This window comes from Melanotaenia boesemani, chromosome 4, assembly GCF_017639745.1.
Source record: "Melanotaenia boesemani isolate fMelBoe1 chromosome 4, fMelBoe1.pri, whole genome shotgun sequence".
In the NCBI taxonomy this organism is placed as follows: Eukaryota; Metazoa; Chordata; class Actinopteri; order Atheriniformes; family Melanotaeniidae; genus Melanotaenia; species Melanotaenia boesemani.
The window spans coordinates 38,633,496-38,660,942 of NC_055685.1; the positions used below are offsets into that span (position 1 = coordinate 38,633,496).

The 27,447-nt window shown below is 43.4% G+C and overlaps 1 protein-coding gene across 1 annotated transcript; it reads left to right on the forward strand.

Moving 5' to 3' along the window:
• The first annotated feature begins 1,917 nt into the window (after window positions 1-1,917).
• Window positions 1,918-27,244, forward strand: LOC121638045. The gene is given in 15 exon segments (XM_041982471.1): window positions 1,918-1,991; window positions 2,093-3,988; window positions 6,126-6,266; window positions 7,710-7,883; window positions 11,533-11,582; window positions 11,651-12,213; window positions 12,302-12,357; window positions 14,102-14,316; window positions 14,412-14,677; window positions 14,760-14,876; window positions 14,947-15,088; window positions 17,959-18,106; window positions 18,151-18,285; window positions 18,399-18,452; window positions 26,404-27,244. Coding segments are annotated over 15 exon segments (4,872 nt in total).
• The last annotated feature ends 203 nt before the right edge of the window (window positions 27,245-27,447 follow it).

Consider the following 27,447-nt stretch of genomic DNA (forward strand, 5'->3'; position numbering starts at 1 on the left):
CCGGTCGAAAGTGCTGTATTTGCGTTCATTGGGGTGGAGCTGCCGGCTGAAGAAAGCAAGGGGTTGCCAAGCGCCGGCCACCCACTGCTCATGTACAGCACCCACCGCATAGTCCGAGGCATCCGTAGTGATTGCAATGGGACCCTCGGGTGATGGGTGAGCGAGCATAGTAGCATTGGCCAAAGCGGTTTTGGCATCAGTGAAAGCGGCCATCCTCTCAGTGGTCCAGTCCAGCAACTGCTTGGGGAACCTGCCCTTCAAAACCTCATGTAGTGGTCGCAGGAGAGCTGCAGCTTTGGGAATGAAACGGTGATAAAAGTTCACCATACCCAGGAACTCCTGAAGGGACCGCACCGTAGCCGGGCGTGGGAAATCCAGCACCACTTGTATCTTAGATGGGAGCGGGACAGCCCCATCCTTGGTGACCTAAGAAGTCAATGGTCGTTAAACCAAACTGACATTTGGCTGGGTTGACAATCAGTCCGTGCTGGTTGAGATGGTCAAAGAGGGTTTGCAGGTGTGACAGGTGTTCGGCAACTCATGTACTGGCCACCAAAATGTCGTCCAGGTACACGGAAAGAAAGGGCAGGTCACGCAGAACAGAGTCCATAAGACGTTGGAATGACTGGGCCGCGTTTTTAAGGACAAATGGCATTCTCAAAAACTCAAACAGTCCGAAAGGGGTAATCACAGCTGTTTTGGGGCCATCTGAAAGGTGTACTGGGACCTGGTGATAACCACGGAAGAGGTCCACCTTGGAAAAAATTACTTTACCAGCCAGGTGCGACGAACGGGGAACCGTTGCAGCAGCAGAGAAATCCGTGTCCAGTACCGCAGCTGCGAAGGTGGCGAGTGCAGAAGGAGCCGGTCCGTGGTGTCGGCTTGCCAGAAAAAAACGATCGGCTTCTTCAGCCAGGGCACGGCAGTCCGTGATGCTGGTGTTAGCCAAAGCGACTCGTACTGGGGAAGGCAGCTGTCTCAGAAAGAGTTGGACTATGAGGAAATCGGGTGTATGGTCCCCCAAGAGATCCAACATCCTGTCCATGAGCTCAGAGGGTTTACTGTCACCCAGACCCTGCAATGAGAATAGACGACTGGCCCGCTCGGCATCGGAGAGTTCAAAAGTCTTGAGCAGGTGAGCTTTGATTGCAGCATACTTATTGTCCGCCGGTGGGTTCTTTAAAAGACTGACCAATCTCGTGGCTGTAGCACTGCTGAGCGCCGCGACAACATAGTAGTACTTGGTGGCGTCCACAGTAATGTCACGCAAGGCAAACTGTGCTTCAGCCTGGGCAAACCACGCCAAGGCAGACGACTCCCAGAATTCTGGCAGCTTCAGAGACACTGCGTTTGTATTCATCATCGATCAGGGAGTTTGTGAAAAACGTCCACGTCGGGGTCACCAGTGTGGAAATTGTAGAAAGAAAGCGAAGAGCCAATTTCTCACTTCAACTACACAACTCCTGTCATTTTATTCAAAACAGAAGAATAGAGTTTTTTTGGAAAACAATATGGAGGTGCCCGTGGAGAGAGAACACAAGAAACCCCAGATACTGTCTTGGGGTTACCGGGCAACAGTGAACAACCTGCTATAACGTGAAACACCAGTCTATATTATTGCATGGTAAATTATGTAATTAAGAGTCCACTACAATATCATGCAAAGTTGCAACTCATCCAAACTTATGTTTTTATTTTTATATATTTTTAGTATCAATGCAGAAACAGATGTACACTGGCAAGTTAGCTGACACTGAGGAGAGAAAACATCTCTTGTGTTCAGGCTCTTTGTAATGAGACAAAAGTCAAACTAAGTTTAAGATTTGTTGCCTTTTTTAATCTGCATTTTTCAAACTGTTTCCATTAATTTAACCAGTAAAGAGCCTCAAAATGTGGATTAACTGGTTTAATGAAGGTATGGATGAAGAGATTTCCAAGTTCTCTGATCGGTTCATTTTGGGTATGGGAGGAGGAGACTCGGCTCTCAGGATGTCTGTGACCTAAACCAGCTTACGGCCCTCAGTGACACAGAAAAGATGATAAATAAATATTTGCTGCAGGTGAAAATAAATCCACCTTTCTCTTTCTTCAGGTTTGACGTGAACTTCAAAGAAACGAGGAGCAGAACCAATAAAAACAAAGAGACAGACGGACTTTCTGGACGTGGTAACAGACCTGCAAACATAGAAGGACGTGAGATCATGGAGCGCATTAAACAAAGGCTTAAAACCCATCTTCAGGAGAAGTTTACCTGGATATGTGAGGGTACATCCGGCAGTCGGTCCAGACTCGAGAATGTCTACACAAAACTCTACATCACCCAGCAGGCTGACCAACACGGCTCCATGCAACATGAGATCCTGCACCATTTCATGCTTCCTGATGAGAAATCCCCGTACGCAAACATGAGCTACCAGCAGATCAACAGCTGGGACATCTTCAAACCAGGAAGTTTTTTCCAAAAACCACCTGAACAAAACAAGCCCATCCAAAGAGTGATGACGACAGGGATCGCTGGCATCGGGAAAACCTTCGCCGTCCAAAACTTCGCCCTAAACTGGGCCGAGGGAAAGCTCAACCAGCACATTGATTTCATCTTTGTGCTCCCTTTTAGAGTGCTGAACATGCTGAAGGAGGGTGAGTACAGTCTGCTGCAGCTCCTCCTCCACTTCTACCCTGAACTGAAGCCTCTGTAGAATGCACAACGCCTCACCAACAAGCAGGTGCTGTTCATCTTCGATGGTCTGGATGAAAGCAGGTTTCCTCTGGACTTCGATGGAAGTCCCAGCCTCAGCGACGTTAACCAGAGATCAACGGTTGCTGTGCTGCTTATCAACCTCATCAAAGGGAATCTGCTGCCCAAGTCTCTGCTCTGGGTAACTTCCCGTCCTGCAGCAGCCAATCAGATTCCTTCCTGCTACATTGACCAGAGGACAGAAGTGCAAGGGTTCACGGATGTAGAAAAAGAAAACTACTTCAGGAAGAGATTCAGCTCTGCGGGTCAGCTCAAAGAAGTCCTGTCACATCTCAGAGGGATGATAAGCTTCCATTTCATGGGCCATATCCCAATCTTTTGTTGGATAATCGCAGAGGTATTTAGGAAGTCTTGGAATGACGAGCGGAGTCGAAGGATCACAACGATGACAGAGTTGTACATCTATTATTTACTCATTCAGACACAAAGAACAAAACAGAAATATGAGACGGAGAGTGCAAAGAAAAAGTCTACATCACAGAATGCTGCCATGTTCTTTAATCTGTCTAAGCTGGCATTTGAGCAGCTGCAGAAAGGAAACATCATCTTCTATGAAGAGGACCTCAGAGAGTGCAGCATTGATGTTGATGAAGCTTCAGCGTTTTGTGGACTTTGCTCAGAGGTCCTAAAGCAGGAGCACGGTCTGTACCAGAAGATGATGTTCAGCTTTGTGCATTTAAGCTTCCAGGAGTTTCTTGCTGCTCTTTACATGTTCCACTGCTGTGAGACGAAGAACGTCATCCCTCTGAAGTCCTTCCTGGATGTTGACCCTGTGGATCTGAGCATGTCTCAGTTGCATAAGAAGATTGTGGATAAAGCATTGCAGAGTGAGAAGGGTCAGCTGGACCTGTTTCTCTGTTTCTTCCTTGGACTCTTACAGGAGTCAAATAACACGATGCTGCAAGGTTTGTTTCCCCCGACTGGAAGCAGCTCAGATACAGCTGAGGAGATGAAGATGTACCTGAGAGGCTTTCATGCAGGCAACATCCCCAAAGAGAGGTGCATGAATCTTTTCCTCTGCAAATTTGAGCTAAAAGAAAAGAGATTTCAGGATGACATAAGGAAGTTCCTAAATTCAGGAGCCAGGCTGTCACCCATTGACTGCTCCGTGCTGTCCACCATGCTGCAGATATCTGGAGAAGTGATGGAACAACTCGATCTAACTATATGCTATACTCCACTTTTTGGGGGTGAAAGACTTATCCTGCAAATTAGGAACTGCAAGAAGGCTGAGTAAGTAGCAGAAGTTTTCTGATGTACAGATTAATACAGAGTTTAACTGTAATGTTGTGTTAAATGCTCATTTTATGAAGTTACCAAGCAGCCAGTTATGAAGAAAATCATTCAAGTTTTGTTGTTGCAGAGGTAGAAAGGAAACGATGAGAGAACCCAGATTTGGAAAAGAACTCCTGTCTGATGTAGCATAAAGTCCCTGTGATGTTTTAGTGCTAGACCTTCTGAGTTCTTCCTCTTAAAGAGGAATCTTTTTAAATTTTGGAGCTTATGAGTCACTTCTATTGTAAAATCTAGAAAAATGGCACCAGTGGAGGATTTACTGCATCACTGTGATGAATTGATGAAGCTGCCTGGTAACAATGCACTACTTTATATACAGGTTAACTACGGATGCACCAGTACCACATTTTTACAAACTGAGTACAGATACTTATATCTGAGACTTGCTGATACGAGTACCAATATGAGTACTAATTAAAGCCGCAAGCGGCATCCATCGGATCTGAGCCTCCTGGACCCCGCCACCCGACGTTGCCATGACAACAGGTGGTGTAATGCGTTAAGGACCCAACGTGTATGAATCCTGTCAGGTTTGGTGCAGTTCCCATGTATTCCTATGGAGATATGAGCAAACCGTGTTTCATGGCGAGAAGGCCTTTTTCCATCGGTTGTCACGGCAACACGCTTTCTCCTATTAGAAAGATTTGAATAGCGTTTGGTCCCCAACTTGCCAGGAAGCTGCCCACCAAGTTTGGAGTCAATCGCACGAATCCCCTCAGACTAGTTCAGGATTTTTGGGGTGTCTAGGTGGCGCTGTTGAGCCAATTTTGCATTGAAGTGTATGTGGACCTTAGAATATTGCGATTTTTGCCGGGCTTTATGTGTGTGCCAAATTTCACAACTTTTCATGGGTGTTTAGGGGGTCAAATTTGGCCTCGAAGCGCTTAGGAGGAGTATAATAATAAACATTTCAGGAACAATAGGGTCCTTCCATACTTCATATGGCTCGGACCCTAATAAATCCCACTACAGTTCACTGGTAAGGAGGAGCGTGGACCAGAATGTCAGACGGGTCATCCTGCAGCATCCTCTAAACCAGTGCCTCTCAATCCTGGTCCTTGGGGACCCCGCCCTGCTTGTTTTCGAGGTGTCCGTACTTTAACACACCTGACTCAAATGAACGGCTCATTAACAGGCTTGAATTTGACCAGCAGTGCAGTTAATCTGCATCAGGTGTGCTGGAGTTGGAAACAACTAAAACATGCAGGGTCGGGGTCCCGAGGACCAGGACTGAGAAAAACCACTCTAAAAGTAAGACTGGGAAACAGAATCTTCATAAATATGGAGGATAAAGTGGTTTTTGGTGGATTCTGGTCACCATGGTGTGTTTATTCCAGAGATTAATCTCTTTGTATTAACGATTTCATTTTTACAGCCCTAGTTTTCCACTCTGGTTTCAGGTTCTGGAGTATCAGAACTTTTTTCATTTATTTGTTTATTTGAAAGGAGCAGTTCATGCTAATGATCATCTGTAAAGAATAGATGTAAACATACCAGCTAACAAGCTAATTTGCATCCATAGTTCCTAGGCAGGTAAAAGAAAGAAAGAAAGAAAGAAAGAAAGAAAGAAAGAAAGAAAGAAAGAAAGAAAGAAAGATAAAAAAGACAACCCTTTTATAAATACAGAATATGAGTAGACAGATACCTGATACTGGTATCGGTATCGTGCATCCCTGGGGTTGACCGTATTAGACCACCTTTCTCACTGCACAAGAAATGTTCTGAAAATGATAAAAATCCAAGAAAAAAAAAAGTTAAAAATAGTTTTAAGTTGGAAAATTGGGTTGTTTCTGGTCCAAACAGTCAAAGCTAAGAGAAGATGTGAGATGTGGTAAAAGAAAGTACATCCTCTTTTATATCATCTCAGATGAAGAACTAAACGTGACGTCTAACAATGTCAGAAGCACCGTGTGAAAAACTGAACCCTCCCCTGCTGGAGGACCAGTAGCAGGCAGGTCTGCCAGTCACATGAACTCATTAACTGATAATCATTAGTAATAAAGTCATTTTCAGGCTAGACTCTACGATTCTACAGAGAGAAAGTTTATTCCCAGCAAGTTTAGTCCAAGATCAGAGCTGAGGTGTTCGCCTCAGCTCTCAGCTCAAACTCCCAGCTCAAAAAACTCGACCTGAGTTGCAATGAGCTGCAGGATTCAGGGGTGCAGCTGCTGTCTGTTGGACTAGGAAGCTCAAAATGTCAGCTGGAAACACTTAGGTAATTATTCACCTCCTGATAGCATGATGTTACTGATCAGATCCTTTTTTTGTAACAAGTGCATTTAGAGTTAAAGATATTGGTGCAGGGATGGAGCTAAAGAGGTGGCACCTCTGAAATCTGATTGGACACCCCAGGTTTCACCTCAGGTTATTGACGGGTCACTGTAGGAGGACAGAAACGTCATTTCAGACCTGCGTGGATCAGCAGTATCACAACACCAGTTTTAAGTTCATTTTAAAGTAGTTTCCTTATAATTTATCCTATAAAATATTGACATCTGGCTGCAAATTTCTAGAAAAGACTTAGTTCCTCTGCAAGTACAACTACTGATGTTATGAAAGGCTATTAACCTTGATCCAGTTTCATTTTAACAGGAGGCTAGCAAGGCTGCTAGCTGGTTTTAAATTTGCTGCAGCATGAAATGTGGAAAATATATCCTGTAACCAGTCTGATTTAGTAGAGGAAGATGTAAGAATGAGGAGAAAGAGAGATATTTCTGACTTTTTAGTAAGAGGAAGGACACAGATCAGGTGGAGACAGATCCCAGACCCAGTCTCAACAGCCCCACAGCTCCCAACGGAGAGCTAGCCACACCAGGATCCAGTCTACCAACAGACAGTAAACTAGAACTGATCCCCCTACTACCACATTAGGACCCAGTCTACCACCAGCACCAGACAGTAGACCAGAACTGATCCCCCTACTACCACATTAGGACCCAGTCTATCACCAGACAGTAAACCAGAACTGATTCCCCTACTACCACATTAGGACCCAGTCTACCACCAGACAGTAAACCAGAACTGATTCCCCTACTACCACATTAGGACCCAGTCTACCACCAGACAGTAAACCAGAACTGATTCCCCTACTACCACATTAGGATCCAGTCTACCACCAGACAGTAAACCAGAACTGATTCCCCTACTACCACATTAGGATCCAGTCTACCACCAGACAGTAAACCAGAACTGATTCCCCTACTACCACATTAGGATCCAGTCTACCAACAGACAGTAAACCAGAACTGATCCCCCTACTACCACATTAGGATCCAGTCTACCACCAGCACCAGACAGTAGACCAGAACTGATCCCCCTACTACCACATTAGGATCCAGTCTACCAACAGACAGTAAACCAGAACCACAGCTAGCTCCACATACTGCACCCAAAACAACCAACTTACCTTCTATGGACCTTTTTGAACTCGTATACTAGCACTTGGTGATCCAGAGTATTGATGTAAAGATGTTTTATTTCTCATGTCTCTCTAATGTGACCATCAGCGTTAGAGGAACACAATCATTTCCTTTCTTAGTATAAGACCCCTTGTCTCGCCCACCCTCTGCCCTCATGAATAAAAGTCTAACTGTGCTGCTGGTATTAGTGTGGGGAATTGTTTGGCCATCAGTTGTATTAAAAGCCATTTTCTGTGCAGGTTGTCATGCTGTGGGATCACAGAAGAAGGCTGTGCTTCTCTGGCCTCAGCTCTGAAGTCCAACCCCTCCTATCTGAGAGAGCTGGATCTGAGCTACAACCATCCAGGAGAGTCTGGAGTGAAGCTGCTCTCTGAGAGACTTGAGGATCCAAAATGTAGACTGGAAATACTCAAGTTGGTACACCCTGCAGCTTTCACACCCATACAAGAATGTCAGTTTGGCCATTCAACAGAAATATTTTACTGTAGAGCCATAAATGTAGAGAGTTTTAACGTTCTCCTATAATTATACATAAAAAAAACTATACCAAGAGTTAGTTACAAGGCTAAGTTGGTAACATCTCCACAGATGCGAGGCCAAACTAAAAAGCTTTGGGCTCTAGAAAACATAATATGCAGAAAGAACAAGATTTCTGGTACAAAGTTTTATCTTTTCTGTTTTATCCAGTTAGATCAATGGCTTTTGAATGGGCAGTAACTGAATTATAAAGCGATGTGCAAAAAGTATTGCTCTTAAACCGAAATTTTGGCCAAAAAGTAAAAAAAAAAAAAAAATGCCAACTAAGCAAATAGGGTTAAGAAGTTCCTATCACTGGCATCAAGCAGAGAAAACATCCAAAGAGATGCAGAAACTACTAAATCTGGGTTCAGAACTGTCCAACACATTATTAAAACTGGAAGGACCGTGGGAACAGTCGTCTTCCAGGAAGAAATGTGGTCAGAAAAACATCCTGAATGTTGGTGATCGGTGATCAGTTAAAGGTTTGGTGGAATCAGATGGGAGAAAAACAGCAGAAGAACTCAGGACCATGTTTAATAGTGAAAGTTAGAACATTTCCACATGAACAATGTGAAGGAACCCAAGGGATTTGGATTGAATAGCTGTGGAGCCAGAAGAAAACAACTAACCAGTGAAGCTAACTGGAGAAAAAGGCTTCACTTTGCTGGGGAGCATAAAGACTGGACTCTGGAGTCATGGAAGAAGGTCATGTGGTCTGATAGGTCTAGACATGTCGAGCACAGAAGCTGAATGCAGCTTCTCCATGTCTGGTTCTGACGCTGGGAACTGATAAATAACCAGATACAGATGACCTGAAGGGTCTGGTAGGTTCATACTGGGTCAAGAGGTCACTGATGTATCCATCCATCCGTCCATCTTCTTCTGCTTATCCAATGTGGGTCGGATCGCGGATTCCCTGCCTAAGCAGGGAAGCCCAGACTTCCCTCTCCCTGGCCACATTCACCAGCTCTTCCATGGGGGATCCTGACCATATGCCCAAGCCGCCTCTTCTGGCTCTTCTGGTTACGGAGGAGCAGTGGCTCTACTTTGAGCCCCGCTCGGATCACAGAGCTTCTCACCTTATCTGTAAGTGAGAGCGAGCCCTGATATAGGAAGTATTTTGGTTTAAACCATTCAGAGCTTTCTAGACCAGCAGCAGAACTTTAAAGTCTATCCTCTGACGGACCGGCAGCCAGTGTAAAGACCTCAGAGCTGGACTGATGTGGTCCACTTTCTTGGTCTTAGTGAGGACTGGAGCAGCAGAGTTCTGGATCAGCTGCAGGTGTCTGACTGATGTTCCTTTCATCCGCCATCATCCTCATTAAAGCCTATCCCTCATATCTAAGAAAGTCCTGGCCTCAAGGGGTGTTCTGGCCGACACTCCAGGTTGAGAACGGTGTAAATACGTCCAGCACCTCACAGTCCTCCGCACCCCCAGTTATCTTCCCAACATTATATGTCCAAAGAATGAGGTCACCTGGCTAACTGAAAAGAAACTGAATGAGCAGGTTATTCCTTCTTCCCTGATGGCATGGGCCATATATGACTGTCCACCACCTGGAAAGTAGGTGGACTGATTCCAGGCTTCTCCTGACTACATGCCAAACTGTCCTTGGGGAAGACACTGAACCCCACGTTGCCTCCCGATGTGTTTATCGGGGTATGAATGTGCGTGATAGTAGAAAGAACTTGGTGTGTAACAATAGAAGTGCTGTATGAGTGTGTGTGAGAATGTGACATGTAGTGTAAATGTGCTTTGAGTGGTCAACATGACTAGAACAGCGTTATATAAGTACAGTCCATTTGGGCTCAGATTGTGAAAGAGTGGTTCAGAGAACAGGAGACATAATTTGGGGTCCAGAGATGGACCCCATTGAGAATCTTTGGGAGAAGGCTTTGTGCAGTGGTTGGACTCTCCATCATCGATACAAGGTAGTGTATGTTTCAAACAGCAGCTGTGCTGCTGAAGAGCAGCTGGAAGTCAAAAGCTAGATAGTAGTTTTTTCCCTGTGTTTCAAAATTCTCTACTGAGGTTTAGAAGAAAGGTTTAAAAACATTTTAATGTAATTTACAGAAAGACCTCTACCTCCAAAATCCAGGTAGAGAGAAGAATTTAGAGTTAATATGTTATGGTAATAGGATTTATTACCTCTGCCAAGATCCTGGGGAGGACAAATCCTCCCCAGAATCTGGACCTCGATGGGTCTGATAGGGGAATGGATCCTCTCTAAAACCCAGACCTCAACATCACTGAAGCAATGTGGGATCATCTGGACAGAAAACAAAACAAAAAGGCAGAAAAATGCAAAGTAAAGCTTTGGAAATTCCTTCTCATCAGTATTTTTATAAAGCACTTAAACAACAGCCACAGCTGAACAAAGTGCTGAACAGCAAAGTTACGTAAAATGAAAGCATAAAAGCAGACAAATGACAATAACAAAAGACAAATAAAATGAATAAAATAAAAAAAAATAATCAAATCCAGACCATAAAAACTAAATAAAATAAATTAAAACAAATGAGATCAAGTCTCAGGTTGGGTTAAAGGCCAATGAGTAAAAGTGATTTTTGACACAAGTTTTAAAAATGGACAGTGAGGTTGCCTGGCGAATGGGCAAAGGTCAGTTGTTCCATATTTTAGCTTCCGTTTAGAGCTGGAGTCGACCAGGAGCAGCTGATGAGCTGACCTGAGGGACTGGGAAGGAGTATAGCAGTGGAGAAGTTCAGATAAATAAGATAAAGCAAGACTATTTAAAACTTTTAAAAGCAAATATAAGGATTTTAAGTGGACTCTAAAGTGCACAGACAGCCAGTAGAGTGAAGCCAGAACAGGATTATGTGCCCTCTTTCCCCGTTTCTAGTAAAAGTCATGCAGCAGCATTCTGACCAAACTGCAGACATGTGAGTGACTTACTCCAATATAGAGGGACACACAGTCATCCAGCCATGATGATATAAAGGAATAGATTATTGTTTCCAACTGCTGCCTGGAAAGAAAAATGTTACCTTTGCCAGTCCAGTTTAAAATCCATATCTATTCTTTAACATACGAGGCTGGGAGTCCCAGCTCAGCAGGAGGGGTCTCACCTGAGCCACAAGGTCCAAACACCATTACCTCTGTCTTCTTTTTATTAAAGTTTAAAATGTTTAAGGCCATCCGTGCTTCAATATCAAGACGAGCTAAAAGAGGTTTAATTAACCAGGCTTCTCTTTGCTTTAATGGTAAATAAATTTGGCAGTCGTCTGCATAAAAGTTGAAAGAGACACCTTGTTTTCTGAGAATAGTCCCTACACTAGCGAAAGAAGATACATTGATTAAAGCAATGGTCCTAAAATTGAACCCTGTGGGACCCCGCATGACGGTCCTTCAAGGATCCTGGAAAACTATTCTTGGAAAGTCCTTTAATAAGTCTGGAGAAGTATTCCTGAAGACTATTGAAATACTTGGTGTACTATAAGGGAAACGTTGGGTTTTGAGGTTAAATGTTTCATATTGAACGATATTTCCATAAGTTCTGCTCTCACTGTGTTCCTCTCCCTCAGTGTGGACCATAATGAAGAACACTTTGTCAACCCGCAGCTTCTGAACAAATGTAAGTGTGGCTGAACTTCTGCTTTGTTTAACAACCCTGAAACGTAACCCCGATCATTTCTGTGGTAGATCCCTGTGATCTGACGTTTGACCTGGACTCTATGAACGAACACCTCCTCCTGTCTGAGTGTGGCAGGACAGTGAGCTACACGAAAGAAAAGCAGCCGTATCCTGCTCATCCAGAGAGGTTTGATTGTTCCAGCTTGGTGCTCTGCAGAGAAGGTCTGACTGGACGCTGCTACTGGGAGGTGGAGTGGACTGGTTATGTGAACATTGCTGTGACTTATAAAAGCTTGAAGAGGAAGGAATGGGACACACAGATCGAACAGAGCGATGACACCTGGTGCTTCAGTATCAATGCATCAGATGGTTATTCTTTCCAGCACAGTTTTCAGCAAGTCTTTGTACCGATCCCACACATTGACGTCAAAGCCTTCCTGTCCAGACCCAAGACACTAGGGCTGTTTCTGGACTGGCCAGCTGGGATTCTCTCTTTCTATTGGTTGTCTGGAAACAAAAAAACCCTCATTTACACCTTCCACTCCACTTTCACTGAGCCTCTCTTCCCAGCATTCTTGGTTTCCGGGGGATCTTTGACTTTGACCCCTGTAGCGAAGCTGAAAATGGATGTTGTGAGTATTTCTAATTGTCTCATAGCATCTGCAGTACAGCTGTGTTTCAGTGGGAAATTTTATTTCTTTTACTTTTACTGGGTTTCAGACTCATTCGAGCTTCACACCTGAGGTCTGCCAAGAAAGAACCGGGGTTTCATACAGGTAAGATGTGCAGATGCTCACAGTAAATACTGACATCTTTTAAATTTAAAGCATTTGTCCTCAGAAAGCAGAGAAAATATGAATGTAGTCATTGTTAGAGCAAGTCCTCCACATCCAAACACAGTTTGAAAGATTTGGAACTCTCCTTTAGAGGAAGAAGGGAAGGATTTATAGATTTTTTACACATCAAACTCCCTCTTGTTGAGATGCTGACCTTGTAATATTCATCACCTGTAATGACAAAGCTGACAGGCAGCAGTCCAGCATCCCTCCCTAAAGACCTGGGCACCAGATTTGAGTCTTACAGTAGAACCAAAGTCAAATCTAGGAACTCTTCCCTCTTTACAACAGAAAAAAAGGTCAAATACTCTAGAAAAGACCGAAGTAAACACAGCACCGTGGCCAGACATCACTGACAGCACCCTGAGGTGCTGTGGGACATTTATTTGCCTCTGTTCACAACCTCTCTGGCCAGCATCATCCATCATCCTCCACCTTCCTCCAACTGTGGAAACCCTCCACAGTGATCCCATACCGATGAAGAGCTTCTCAGCCACAGCTGATCTGGTGCTCACCTCTCTTGTGATGAAGGCCATGGAGAGGGTGGACAACTCTACATGATCAGAGAGACTAACTCGCTGATGGTCCCTGCTCCAGTTCATGTACCACTCAGGTAGATGGGAGATGACAGCAACGTTTTCCACAAACACAACAACTTTCTCTGTTTTGCACTAATTTCCTCTCAGGTTAAAACTTTGACCCTAAAACTCTACATTTCTGACTCGTTTTGGTGGCATTACAACATCCCTGGAGTTGTCGTTGTTGCCCTGCAGCTTCCTGAGACTAAAAACTGCCCTTCAAAACTCTTTGTTTCCATCCCAGAGAAGCAAGTTACAGCTGCATTTGACTTTGCAGCACCACGTCACACACCAGCAACTGGATATTAACGTAACAGCTGTTTTAAACTCAAACCAAGGCTTATTCATCAGAGATGCATTATCGGAGGATGAGAGGAAAAACGAGAGAGCAAGAGATGAGAGTCAACATCAGACTGACTTTTACTAAGATCTCAGAGAAGAGACACGATGAAGATGGATGCTGGATTAGACACCAATAAGGGGGGGAAATTGAAGTTATTTATTTTTATCTTATTTACAAATACATAACTTAATTTAATCGTCCTGTTGTTGTGTATAATATCTGACACTCTGTGCACCTTACAAACTACCCCTCAGGTACAACTAAAGTCACCTGCATCACTGGTTTTGGACGACATCTTTTTCTATCTCTTCTCTTCGTCTTTCTCTTCTATCCACCGTTTTTCCTTATGTTTCTCTGGTCTGGTCCAGCTGTTGTAAGCAAAAGCACATTTTAAAAGAATAATAAAGAATAACATTTAAGATTCAAGGGGAGCCCCAGAAGCTCCTCTTGGCAGAGTAAATTAATTCAGCACAACGCAGCAGCCAGACCATCAGGACAGGTTAAAAATAAACAAATTAACAAAATAAAAATAAAATAATGGCAAATAAAAATAAACAAATAGATTTATTAGTTGAAAATAAAGAAAAGAAAGAAAAAAAAAACAAACTAGAGGTAATTTGTGGTAAATCTGGGACTTTAGGTGTGGAGGGGTAACATGTCTGTAGGTGGATGATTCCAGGATGTTCTCAGATATCAGAAATCACTGAAAGAATAAACAAACTGTTGAAACCAGAGATGATTTAAACCTTTGTGCATTGCTCAGCTTCAGGTTCCCCGGTTGTGGGTTGTTCCGGTGTTCTCTGACTGGTCTGGTGTTCAACGCGACCCATGAGGGGGAGGTGACGTACAGGACTTTGATCTGGGACGACAAGCTCCTGCAGTCTGCTCACAAGATGCCCGGAGGACCGCTGTTCAGCATCGAGTGTCCACAGGACTCTGTCAGCCAGCTTCACCTGCCGCACTGTGAACCTGAAGCCGGTAAGACCGCCTCTGTGGCGGCGAGCAGCCAGCAGGAAACCGTATTCTCCTCAGCGATGAGTCTCACATGGAAATCTGTTTCTGTGTACTCGCAGCTCTGGTGGCTGAGAGCCTCTCCGTCGTCCACATCACTGACGACGGCATGAACATCCTCAAGCCGCTGGAGGTCACAGAAACCCACGTGGTCGTGGACATCCCACACCTCTCTGGCTTTGGCGTTGTGTGGGACACAGGGAAACGCTTCCTGAACTTCAAGGCGAAGCCTATCCAGGGCCAAGCCCTGCTGTTCCTGAGACCCATGCACAGACCCATCCTCATCCTAAGTGTGATCCTGCTGCCAAGCAACGTCCCTCTGACAGATGTAAAACTCTTAGTTTCACCACAGAGAACCCGCTCACACTCGGACTGTGTGAACATGTTTAACAAAATGTTTTCATTTGCAGGTGAAAGCTCAGCACACCGACTCCGAGTTCATCCAGGCTCCATCTTTCTGCCGCTTCCACCAAGAGCAAACTTACAGCCTCCACAGCGACCCTGAAGGTTTCACCATCCAGCCTAAAGTGAGTATCAGACCTCCCCTCTGCTGCCTGAACCCAGATCAAAGACTGACTCTTCTACATTTCACTTCAGACTGCGAAGTTTTTTGGAAATTATGGACCAAATTATCATGCAACGTTTGAGATCATCATGCCGTCGAGCACGGAGGAAGTGACCGTGATGATCCAGGATCCGGAGAAGATGCGTGTGTGGGAGTACGGCCTCCATCTGCCCGGTAAACGCAGCAACACTTTAAGCTCTGACAGTTAAATGTGTCCAGGAAACCAGATGGAGAAAGAATCAGGGCTTCTATTCTATTCTATTCTACTACAGAAGTGGCGTCATCATTAAGCTGTAGTCAGACTGCTCGGAGTCCAGGTAGACCCAGGTGCTGTCATGTAGTGCTAGAGGCAGTGGATATATATATATATATATATATATATATATATATAAACAACATTTTGCGGACATTTCAGCTCTTTAGTTGATCTTTAGACCATGATGTGGAAAAGGAAAGATTTCCAAGAAGACCAGCCTAAGCTAATCTGGTCTGGGTATGACAAAGACTGATGCTTCTGAAGAAAAAGGCAAGCATCTTGTTTTTATATGTTTTGACTTTGGCTCAAGTAGCCTGATGAAGCCCCATTTCATCAAGGGATAGATGGCAGAGGAGCCTATTGAAAAAGAGAAAACAAAGATTTCTCTTAATGGACTGAGTACAGGTAGTGGCTTTTAAGTAATACACACACAAACTTTGGACATTACAATATTTACTCAGTTAAGGATTAGGAAATTTGTCCTGGACGTTAGCTACAGCTAAGTAGCTAGCTAACAGTAAAAGTCTGCAAAATGTTGTTTAGAAAGTTAAAAATAAATATATGCATCTTACCATTAATGGTGTGATTGGTTGGTTGGAAGTGTACTTTGAAGTGCAGCTCCTAAATGCAGAAAGACATTCACAGTAAAGTGCGTGTGTGCGAGCGAGTGTTTCCCTACTAGCGTATTGGTTGAGGTAAAAGGGGCGGGGTTAATTAGCATATATTCGAAACATTTAGGTTAAACATTTAGATTTAGATATAAGATTTAACATTTAGATATAAGATTTAACTTTTAGATTTAGATTTAAACATTTAGATTTAGATTTAAACATTTAGATTTAGATTTAACATTTAGATATAACATCTAACATTTAGATTTAACATATAACATTTAGATTTAGATTTAAAATTTAGATTTAGATGTTCTATTTGACCATTATACATGTGGTTAAAAGTTATGTTAAATGTAGGAAAATGTGCTAAATGTGAGAAAAGTGAGATAAATAATGAAAATGTGTCAGCTACAACTTTTATACTGAATTTTTACACTTGGTACCCCATAGATTGGCACCATATCTTTGCAGATGTGCTTGGCAATGGCAGTAGTGATTTCCTTCTATCTGCGGGAGCTATGGCTATATGGTGTTGCACGAGTAAAAGCCTGTTGCAGCATCTGCGCCTGGAGTTTATTATGAGCACTTTCGCCACTGCTCGACGCTGCTTTTGCGGCTTTTGCTCGTTGACTCTCTCTGTATTCTTTGTCGTGATTCTTGCGCAGGTGATAAAATAAGTTAGTAGTGTTGGAGTCCGTTGTTGGGACCGGGAGCCGGCATACTTTACACACAACGGTTGTCTGTTCCACGTTGGTCTTTTTATATCCAAACCACATCCATGCGACAGAAGTTGCCCCTCTTTTAGGTACAAGCTCCTTGGTTTGGGTTGGGTGGTCACCTTGTAATGCATTACCCTGCTCTGAAACGGGTCTGCTACCATCTTCCTCCATGTTTGTTAATGTATTGCAGCGTGCACGGGCATGTCGTAAGGCGCATCTTGGCGTAAAATACTGCAGTAAAGCACCTAACCGTGGCGTAAACGATAGAGCCTCATATGAAACGATAGAAATTTTCTATCGTCCAGATGATATATATCGTCATATCGCCCAGCCCTAGTTCTGCTTAGTTTAGTTTTTCATTATTGAAATGGAAATGTTAGTGCTTTTATTTATGAAAGCTTTAAAATGGGTTTTATAGCCCTTCATTGCCTTTGAGCCCGTAGGAAGTCTGAGATCCTCTCAGAAGACTTTGAGTTATTGTAGAGACTCAGTTGAAGACCAGAGGTGACAGAGACTAAACACTGGAATGAGCTGCGTTTCAGCAGAGTCTGTATTCTTTTTAAACCTCTTTTTGGGGAGATCTATTTTTCTGCCTCATGTTTTATATCACATCCACAAGTACATCTTCACAACTATGATGGCTGCGTGTATAATCTTGATCTCAAGAGAAAGCTGAGACATGTGAGATTACTACAGAAGTGTCAGCATCAAGTTGCGTGTTACTATGTCAGAATAAATTCACCTGGAACACAATAGAAAATGGTTGTCTCCTAAACAAAAACCACATTACTTTCAGTGAAAATCAGAGAATGGCAGCCCAGCTCATCTAGGAATGAGTAAAGTAATATTTGAAGAGGAACTGTGCTATAGTAGATGGTAAAAAGTGAACCTGGGCAGTTTTCCAGATGTTTTAAAACCCCACTCTAACTGTTTTACCTTAAAAGGATTTCTGATATCTGATCAAAATAAATGATCACAGTATGTTATATTAACTTTATGATTAACAGCTGTTGGGAGTGTGTAACACAGAGGCTGGTTTAACAGCTATGTGCTGTTTGTGTTGTTGTCAGGAAACATGAAGGACAGTCTCTAGTCTGCGATGAATCGGTCTACAGCGAAGACTCAGGTAATGTAGACTGTTTATTCAGGTCTTTAAATCATCTGTTGGGAAAGATCAGACAGAAACTAAGAAACACTGAGAGTTTATGAATAAGAACAAGTGTATGAATTATTAAAGTTTAGAAGAAATTATTTTTGCACTGAGCATCATTAACATCCGAAATACAACAAATATATAGAAAAAAAATTATTTTCTTTAATTTATTTTAAACAAAAAGGCAAAATTGTCATCCCAGTGGTTACCAGCAGAGGGAGCCGTTTCTGCAGGGGGTCAGATAATCCTCTTAGCTCCTTCCTTAAGCCCTCAGGCTCCTCACACTCCACACACCCCCGCAGGAGAACGAGTCGCCACCATGTACAAAATGTATAACACCCAGTGGGACGAAGACACCGAGGAGGACAAGAATTCCCTGAACTCTTCCTTCTGGTCTGATGGGGAGAGGCGCGAGGAAGAGGAGGAGGAAGAAGTTGAGCTTGAGAGAGGGTTTAATTCCAAGCCTGTCAATGACACAGAGTGTGTCCTACTAGAGACTTCAACAAAGATGAAAAACAAGAGGAGGAGGTGCTGAAGAAAGATGCCGAGCGCAGAGTGGAAGCAGGCGGGTCTTTGAGCAACAAAGACGTCAAGTTCATCGACTCTAAGATGGATTCCAGCTGGATAACGTACAGCAGGATGTGTGAGAAGTGGGAAGGAGACCTAAGACAGATGAGGGGTAACAGTTTCCGTCTTCAAATCAGCTCAGACCATGAAACACAGTATCACGTTAAACCCCAAGAGTCATCCGACCAGGGGTTACCCAGCCGGCCAAGAAAACAGATCGAGTGGCCAGGTAAGTTTGAAACCCAGTAATGAAGGATTTAGTGGATTTAGGATTCAGAATAAAAAATGTCAAATAGAAGTACAAAGTGCCACAACTAAAGTTGAACTGAAAGCCAGTGAAAATAAGTCTTTAATAGGGTTTAAAATCAGCCAGTTACTGATCTAACATTTATTTATTTATTTGGTATAAATATTGACTGAGCTGTCAGAGGGAGTGAATACACTGAAGAAAAGAAAAAAACTGTTAGCGTTGTGCTATTTAATAGTGCTAAATGACTTAGTTTGTACCACCTTAGATTAAACTCTCGTCTTTTCGGTTTATAATATAGTACAGAGAAGCAGTATGACGTGGCAAACTGTCTAGATGCAAACGATTTTAAACATATCAAATGCATTCCTCTTATAAATAGTTAGCGGACTTTTGGTAATCTGTTCTAGTAGCTAATCCGGTTGTCTGTAACGCTAACTGCTAACACTAAATCAAAGTTACTCTGTCCAGCTCGCAGATGAAGACGTTTTGCTGTAAGTCGATTTCTTTTTCTGTTTTGTGGCCATTTTGTGAGGAAAAAAAAACTAAAATCAAACAAAGAAACTAAAAAATGTAAGGCGACGTCACTAACTGCCCTTTCTAAATAACGTCCATGCGCGTGGTCCGCTCGAGCCGTCTGCTCGATCACGTGTCGAGCACGTGACACGGAATGTCTCTGAGCATTGATTCAGCATGCCAAAAGTCACGTGATAGACCAAACGAGGCCTCGTTACGTCATCAGCGCGTATCGAGCAGCAAGCGGGATCTTTGAAGGGACCGGGCTCTTAGATTCCAAACACTGAGGAGATCGCGGGTTTTTGAGAGGAGATTCTGTAGCGATTGTGCGACATTGCATTTTGAAAACAAATTTAGGAAAAGCATCACATCAGCTTATATTGAATCACATTTAGCTTTTAGAGATTTGGGGAAACAATAGTCTGCGCAAGACGCCGTTACCAGAGTAACTGCTTAAGGAGCTCGGAGTATGAGAGAAGGACGGAGCAGGCGGTGCCTTCAACATCATAAACATCATAAATAGACTTTAAAGTTAATCATAAACTTCAACCAGAAGTATCAGAGGAAACGTCTCAGTCTACAGCTGCAGAAGAAAACTACAACCTGCAGGACCTTAGACACCAAGCTGGTTTCTGATCACCATCAGAAGAGAATTTAATGATTTTAAACTTGGTTAATTACAATTTTGTTCTTCTGTTTCTTTCAAGTGCAACCTCTCCAAAGCTGGGGAGGTAGTGTACCAGAAGAGGAGCAGACTGAAGCCTGACATTATTGAGAAAATACGTTTTTAAATAAAAATTTGACACATCACAGTGTTGCCAAAGTTTTTTTTCTCATAATACATTACATATTTTTCCTATAATTTGTTAATCTTGTATAGTAGATTTTATATAGGTACATATTTTAATTTTTTGTCATTCTTATATATTGTGAAATTTTGTAAGATATTGTGAGAACGAGCCAGTCTTTTGAATGGCTCTTTGAAAGGAACGGATCCTCAAGATCCGGCTCCCTTCAAAGAGCCATAAATCCCATCTCTAGTCGCAGGAATGAATCTTCCTGAAACATCCACCCTACACGGAGGCGGTGCTACAGACCCTCCACCAGCCGCCTTCTGTGTTCATGTTATAAAACCTGTTTCAGGTAAAACAGTTAAATGTAGGAACCAGAATATCAGAATCATTTAAAGGAGAAAACTCGTCTTTAAATGTTTCATCTCTTTGTGCAGCTCTGACAAATCATTTAATACCGATTTTATTTTATTTCCTAGTATTTTTTAAGATGTTTTCTTCAGTCAGATTTGAGGCAGAAACAGCAGCAGGGCTCAGGAAGAACACCCACCTTCACAGGGAACAGACATCACGCGTGGTGGTCTGGTTTTTACAGACTGCAGGTCTGGAACAGGTTTGATGGGGCAGACCGGGTCGTACTGGGCAGGGTGGCACATGTTAAATGAGACCTGGTAGATTAGACCGAACTTCAGTCCCATTATCAAACTGTTTTAAGAGTTCCAGCAGCAGTACTTAGAACTGAATCTGAAATGTGTTATTTTATGTAAATAAAAATCTCACTGAGACACTGAGACCACATGGCATCTAATTTTACCAGTTCAAACTCGCTCCAGTACCTTCCAGCACCAGTTCACACTGGCATTTCCTGGAATAAGAAAAATGCAGAGACTTTGAGGAATATGTTGTAAAACATTCATTTCAAGTCTTTTATTAAGTGAGAAAACCTTCAGCAGCAGCCTGTGGATGCTTCTTCTTCACTTTGAGGAAAAAAACAGAAAACAAGAGAAACTAAACAACAAAACTTTTTTTTCAATAGCAAATCATCATCATTAAGTAAATTCAAAGGCAGTGAGCAATGAGGCAAATTCTTCCTGGCAAGTTTATTTATTATTTGTACAGCACATTTCATGAAGTAGATCATTCAAAGTGCAAGTGTAGAAATAAATGGAAGAACAGCAGGTGTGTCAGATTTCTTTGGGATATTAAGCTTTAAAATACTGGTAGAGGATTATTGGCTCACATATTTCTTCATTTAGGTCAACTTTATTCAAACTTTATTCAATTCAATTCAAACTTTATTTGTATAGCCCTTTTCATACATTATCATGCAATACAAAGTGCTTTACAATGTAAAAACATATATTAAAAATGTAAGAGTAGAATAACACAAATGCTATCTACTTTACATTTTGAATCACACACATTCACACACGCACACACACACACACACACACACACACACACACACACACACACACACACACACACCCAAGCGCGCAAACACACAACACAAACAGATGATGCCACTCTTCTTTCATAGAATTAAAACTATTCCTTCTAGTTCCTGTCTCTTTAACTGAAACGGTTTAAGAACAAAGTTTGAGAGAGAGATCTAAAAGACAAGATAAAAGACGATTGGCTTGACACCACTGTGAGGAAGCAATACCTTGGGGACCCATCCACACCATGAGCGCCCCACCAGCAACCACAGAGGCCATCGCCACAGGAGCCGCCAGGATCGGGGCAGGCGGGGGCCCCCACCACAGCCACAGGACTGCAATGCAGGGCCCGTCAGCCATCCCGTCCAGGTCGACCCCCGCAGCGACAACCCTGCAGGCCGGAGAGACAGCCCACGATGTGGAGGATCCCCATGAGGGAACACCGGAGCTAGAGGATAAAAGATAAAAAAGATAAAAGCTGAAAATAAAACACAGTATAAGATACTTAAAAGAGCATAAATAAATCAACGTAATAAGAACAATAAAAGAAAATTAATATATATTAAAAAGTCAATTTAAGACCAAGATACAAATGATAAGTGATAAAAATAGACAAAATGGATAAATAGATTAATTAAAATAACTGAATAAATAAACTAATAATATTGTTAGTCAAATAACTAAATGATTAAGAAGTTCAAGTAAAAGCTAAACTAAAAAGATGTGTCTTGAGCCTCTTTTTAAAAGCATCTACAGTCTCTGCAGACCTGAGGCCCTCTGGCAGGCCGTTCCACAGGCGAGGACCACAATATTGGAACGTGGCCTCGCCATGTGTTTTGGTCCTCGCCTTAGGAATGACCAAAAGGCCGGTACCAGAGGACCTCAGGGTCTAACTACTGAGGAGATCCAGAGTAATAAAACTAAACTGGGAGCCTGACTTTCTCATTTCTGAGGTACAGTGAACGCAGCATCATTTGATTTTAAAGTTGGATGGAAATAAGAAAAGATGAACTTTCAGAAGGAACCTGAGAAATTTGAAGTGCTGAACAGGGCCTAAAATATTTTTTATTTTATTTATTTTAGTTAGTTGCAATTTCAGACACCCAAATAAATGCTCTTAAGGAAAAAGATCTTTTCCCCCATAAAAAATACCCCCTTTAGTTATTGACTGAATGAGTTAGTAGATAAAACAAAAATGAAAACTAGTTATTCTCAGAGGGGGGAGAAAAACGAAGGGGAAATAAATCAAAGGGTAAAACATGAATTATAACATGCAGCATTCTGCGTCAGATTCTCCTTTCAGGGATATTTCATCACCTCTTTTAGTAAAATTCTGCCTAATCTGGGACGTTCAGAAGAGACGTTGAGATTTTTCTGGTCCATGGTCTTTGTGTTGATGCTGGTTGAAGTCATCCATGAATCCACTCTGCCATCGTCTGGCTGAACTGAGCATGTGCAGTAAGCAGCTCCTTTCATTTGTTCACCTTCATCTTCACAGATCCAAGTCTGAGCCTCTCCGGAGGAAACAAAATATTTTATTGATATGAACTTAATCCTCGCAGGGAGGCCGAATGTTGTCAAGACCTGAATCTTTAATAACTTGTTCAGAGTTGATGAGCAGGTCCATCTTCTGAACATCAGACAGGATGTGAACCAAAGAGAACACGAGGAAGGCTGTAAAAACGGAGAAAAGCTGTTTAACAGGCTGCAGGAAGGCGAAGAGGAGCAACGTTTACTGTGCAGCTCTGAGACTGACCAGGAGAAACTGACCTGCTGGTTTATCATGACGTCTGTCTGGACCCTGCTGATCATTTCCTGCTTTAAATGAAAGAAATGTGCATGTTCCTGCTGTCTTACCTGACGAAAAGGTTAGTGTTAAACTTTTTTTTTTTTTTTTTTTTTTTTTTACCCTGTCCTGTCCAGCATCCTAACATACAGAACGGTGGTCTGTGTGCCATTTCTTGCTTGACAGATTTGCTCTACCAAGGGAGACATGTTATATACATGGCTGCCCTTGATATTTTTATTATTTTTATTGTAATCTTATTTTCTTTAGTCTTATATGTCAGTGCCGAACCTGACAGGGAGGTAGAGGAAGAGAGAAAAAAAAGGGAGAAAAGGACAGGATTAAAATGTGGAAATAACAGTTGTCTATGCTGCTCAGAACATATCACAAAAAAAAACAACAACATAAACTACCACAGTACTACATGATACCGAAAGAAAGATAGGATGATGATAATATAAAAAAATACAACAGTCATCAAACGTACCTGCAGATGAACGTACCAACACACAAACATCAGCTACATCTAGTGAGAAGCGGATGGAGAGACGAGCACGTTTGTGAGCATGTACGTGTTAATATGCATGTGTTGCCATGCAACAGGGAGGAAATGTGTACCCGCAAGGGGGCCGCGATCGCGCCGCACCCCGAAGCATCAGCGGGGGACGGGGGGAGCCCGAGGCCCCAAAGGCCAAGCAGATCCACAGAGTACCAAGCCCGGGACAGCCAAAGCAGACAGAGCAGCGGCCCACCCGGACCAGAGCAGAGGGGTCCCCAGACCGGAACCCCCGGCACGACGGGGCAGGGGCACCGGGCAGCCCAGGGCGATGGCGAGCAGGCCCACAGGCCCAAGGGCCACCCATTCCCCCCAGCAAAGCCCCACCCAGGAACCCGACGGGGCCCGACCGCCCCAGGCAAAACCACCGTGGGCCACGCCAACCCAACACCAAGGCTAGGCACCCCAGGGACAAGAACATGTCCGCAGGTCCCCGTCCCCCCCCCCCCCCCCCCAAAAAAAAAAAAAAAAAAAAACCCTCTTTACCCCAACCCTTACCCATTCACCCCCCCCCCCCCCCCCCCCCCCCCCCCCCCCCAGGGGTCTCACCAGCCCCCCGATGCGGCACCGAGGGCAGCCCCCAGGGCAGATGGCGCCCAGCAGCACCCCACACAGGACTCCAGGCAGGCACCGAACCTCCACCCCCCGCAGCCCCGAGTGCATCCCGGGACAGTTTAACAGCTGTTTAACACCAAGCAGCTCAAAGTAGCTCCTCCTTGGCCTTCCAGCCAGGGGATGATGGTGGCCAGTCCTGATGGCAAAATAGAAAATAAATTTGTGTGACTTTGTGTCAATCATCAGCTCAGGTTGTTTTCATTTCTGCTCATTTCACAGGTGAACAGTTACACAAGATATACACCAGATCCATGCACAATGACCTCCATCACCGCCTGCTGTGGTCGAACACGTTCATCGGCCATGCTGGGACCTGCTTCCTCCTGTAACACCACCCTCCATCTTTTCTCCTTATTTCAGCCTGAGTCCTGTTACTTTCTTTCCTGCATGATGCATTTTTCTGTCTGTCTGGTCAGACCTGCATGATCAGAGATCCTCAGTACCTTTAGGCTTCAGCTCAGATTATTAAAACATACATGTTCTGCCATGTTTCTGGGTATTTTGGACCTAACAGCTCCCGTTGAGCCTTTTTGCTTTGCTTTCACCTTCACTGTAAACAAAGCTGTCTACTCATCAAATGACCCAAATACAGTTGGCTGAACGAGTCTAGAAATCTGCACAAATATCATTTGGCAATTAGAGGAATTTTAGCCGTGATGTGTTCTGAGTCACTCTTCAGTGTGGAGGTGCAAATATGAAAACGGTGGAAGTGATAAGCTCTCACATCTGGACAGTTTTACATTCATATATGTTACGTAACGTTGGCTTGCTTCATCTTAGCTCATCATGAAAGTTACCTCCCGGCTGCATCCATCCGTGTAAGAGCTTTTCCACGTGTGTTTTTACATGTTTTTACGGGTTTGTGGAAGATTAACAACTTTCTTGGTGCACAAGAGTCCCTGAAGTTTGAGCTGAAGTGACACTAGAGACTTAGTTTTTTTTTTAACAAGCCAAAATAGCTGTAAATGATGAGGAGTGCTATTTATTTGTGCAAAGATACACATTTTTATGTAAAAAAAAAACAAAAACACAAGCCTGCCTGGCTGCTCTGCCCCTTAAAGTCTGAATCTGATTGGTCGACTCCACGGTAGAAAATGAAGTGGAGAATGTGACAGGCTGGTCCAGAATATCTTATTCAATGGCTAAGTTTCTTTTTTATCACATACTTTACAGTTTTTTGACACCATGAGTGTGTCTCAAACCGCGCACTTACGTGAGTGCACTGGAAGGTAGTGCGTAGTGCGCACTAAGCACTACCTTCTGTAGTGCACACTATCGTGGGTAAGTGCCGACCCAAATGGAGCACTTAAGTTTTGCACTTACCCGTAGTGACGTACCAGAATTTGAGCGCGATTCTTTTTCCTGCCGACAGATCTGCCTGCTTTAATTCAACTTAAAGAATGCATTTTCTACTCGTGATTTTACTGTCTTTTGTTTACCCCTTACTTCCCCCCACCTTTAAACTACGTCGCAGTCAACGGCGACGCAGGATCCTCTTTCTGTTAGCTGAACGTGAGCTGGTACGTATCCTTATTTATTTTTTTATTTACATGACCCTGATGGCAGCGCCGCTTAATTGGCTTAGCTTTGCAGTAAAAGTCCGCCCGACTAAGTTCTTTGCAAGAAGTTGTATAAATAAATCCAAAATAATGACTTATGACCTACACTGTATTAGTGTACCTCAGTTAATAGAAAGCACCATCAGCACACATTCATGTGTGTTCACATGTCTTCCCCATTTCTATTAGCATAAAGTGCAATTCAAAACATTAGTAAAACAGCTTTTAAATATATAAAGAAATCTTCACTGAATTAATGTACTTTACATCATATACATGTTTTCATTGGTGTGTACACTGATACAATGCACATTTGGCAAAAGGAACTCAGTTATACTTAGATATCATAGTTTTAAAAAAAAAATGCAATGTAGTAAGGAAGATGATAAAACAAGGATGCAGCAAAGTTGTTATTGAAACATTTTATTTAAATATTTCTCTCTTGCCTCTCCATCTTCTCCACAGCAGCGTCCTAGCCCCAGGCAGTACTGCCACATAAATGCCTCAGTGCCACTGCTGGCTCGTTACTTTGATGGCCACAGTGACCTACGGGTTGACTTCCGCCTGTCACGACAGTCCTTTAAAGCCCTAATGGCTGTGCTGGGTACTGAATGAGACCATGGTTGGGGGCCAGAAATTGACACCTTGGTGTTTCTGTTCTGGCTGGCCAGTGCCACCTCTTACCGTGTGGTCGCCAGGGCGTTTGACATGCCTCGGGCAACTATTCATCGGGCAGTGCACAGGGTGAGTGCGAAGATTGCTGGCCTCCTCTACCAAGTGGTCCGCCATCCCACTGCAGAGGATCTCCCTCGCTTGGGTGCCCGTTTCGCCCGTCTAGCTGGATCTGCAGCCTTCAACCGAGTGGTGGGAGCCATAGATGGTTGCCATGTCCGGGTGAAGCCCCCTGCAGAGGACTCCGCCTGTTATTTCAACAGAAAGCTGTTCCATTCAGTCCAGCTGCAGGCCATCTGTGACGACACTGGAAGGTTTCTGGATGTGTTTGTGGGATACTGTGGGTCAGTACATGATGCCCGAGTTCTGCAGAACAGCCCCATCTACTACAAGCAGTCCCACCCCCCACCAGGTTACTGCATCATTGGAGATGGTGGCTACCCCTGCTTGTCGCAGCCCATCTGCCTCATGACGCCCTTCAGACAGCCTGTCCGCAACCACCTCCAAGCTCGCTTCAACTGCTACCTGTCAAAGGCGAGGTGTGTTGTAGAGAGGTCCTTTGGGATCCTAAAGACCAGATGGAGGTCCATCTTCTTAAAGGCTCTGGAGGTGGAGGTCAAGTACGTGCCAGAGGTCATTGTCTGCTGCACTGTCCTCCACAACATCTGCATGAGCAACGGGGACCTGCTGGAGCCAGATGCTGATGCTGATGTCAGGAGGGCAGCTGGAGAACAACCAGCAGCAGGACCAGCACCAGCGCCCCCAGGAACCGTCTGTGGGGCTAATGAGAGACAGAGGATGGCAACAACCTGTTACACCCCAGAACACAACTACATTTAAATGTGATCTTGAACTTAAATGCAAACAATAAATAATTTGGCTAATTGGAAAAGAAATTGTGTGCGTGTCTGTATAATAAACAAGTACAATGTAAATTTATTTAATTTTTTTAATATAGTTTCAAATTTATAGAAAAATATTTTTAGCAATGAACATAGCTGAACATATAACATAATGAACATCAAAAATAAACATTAGACACA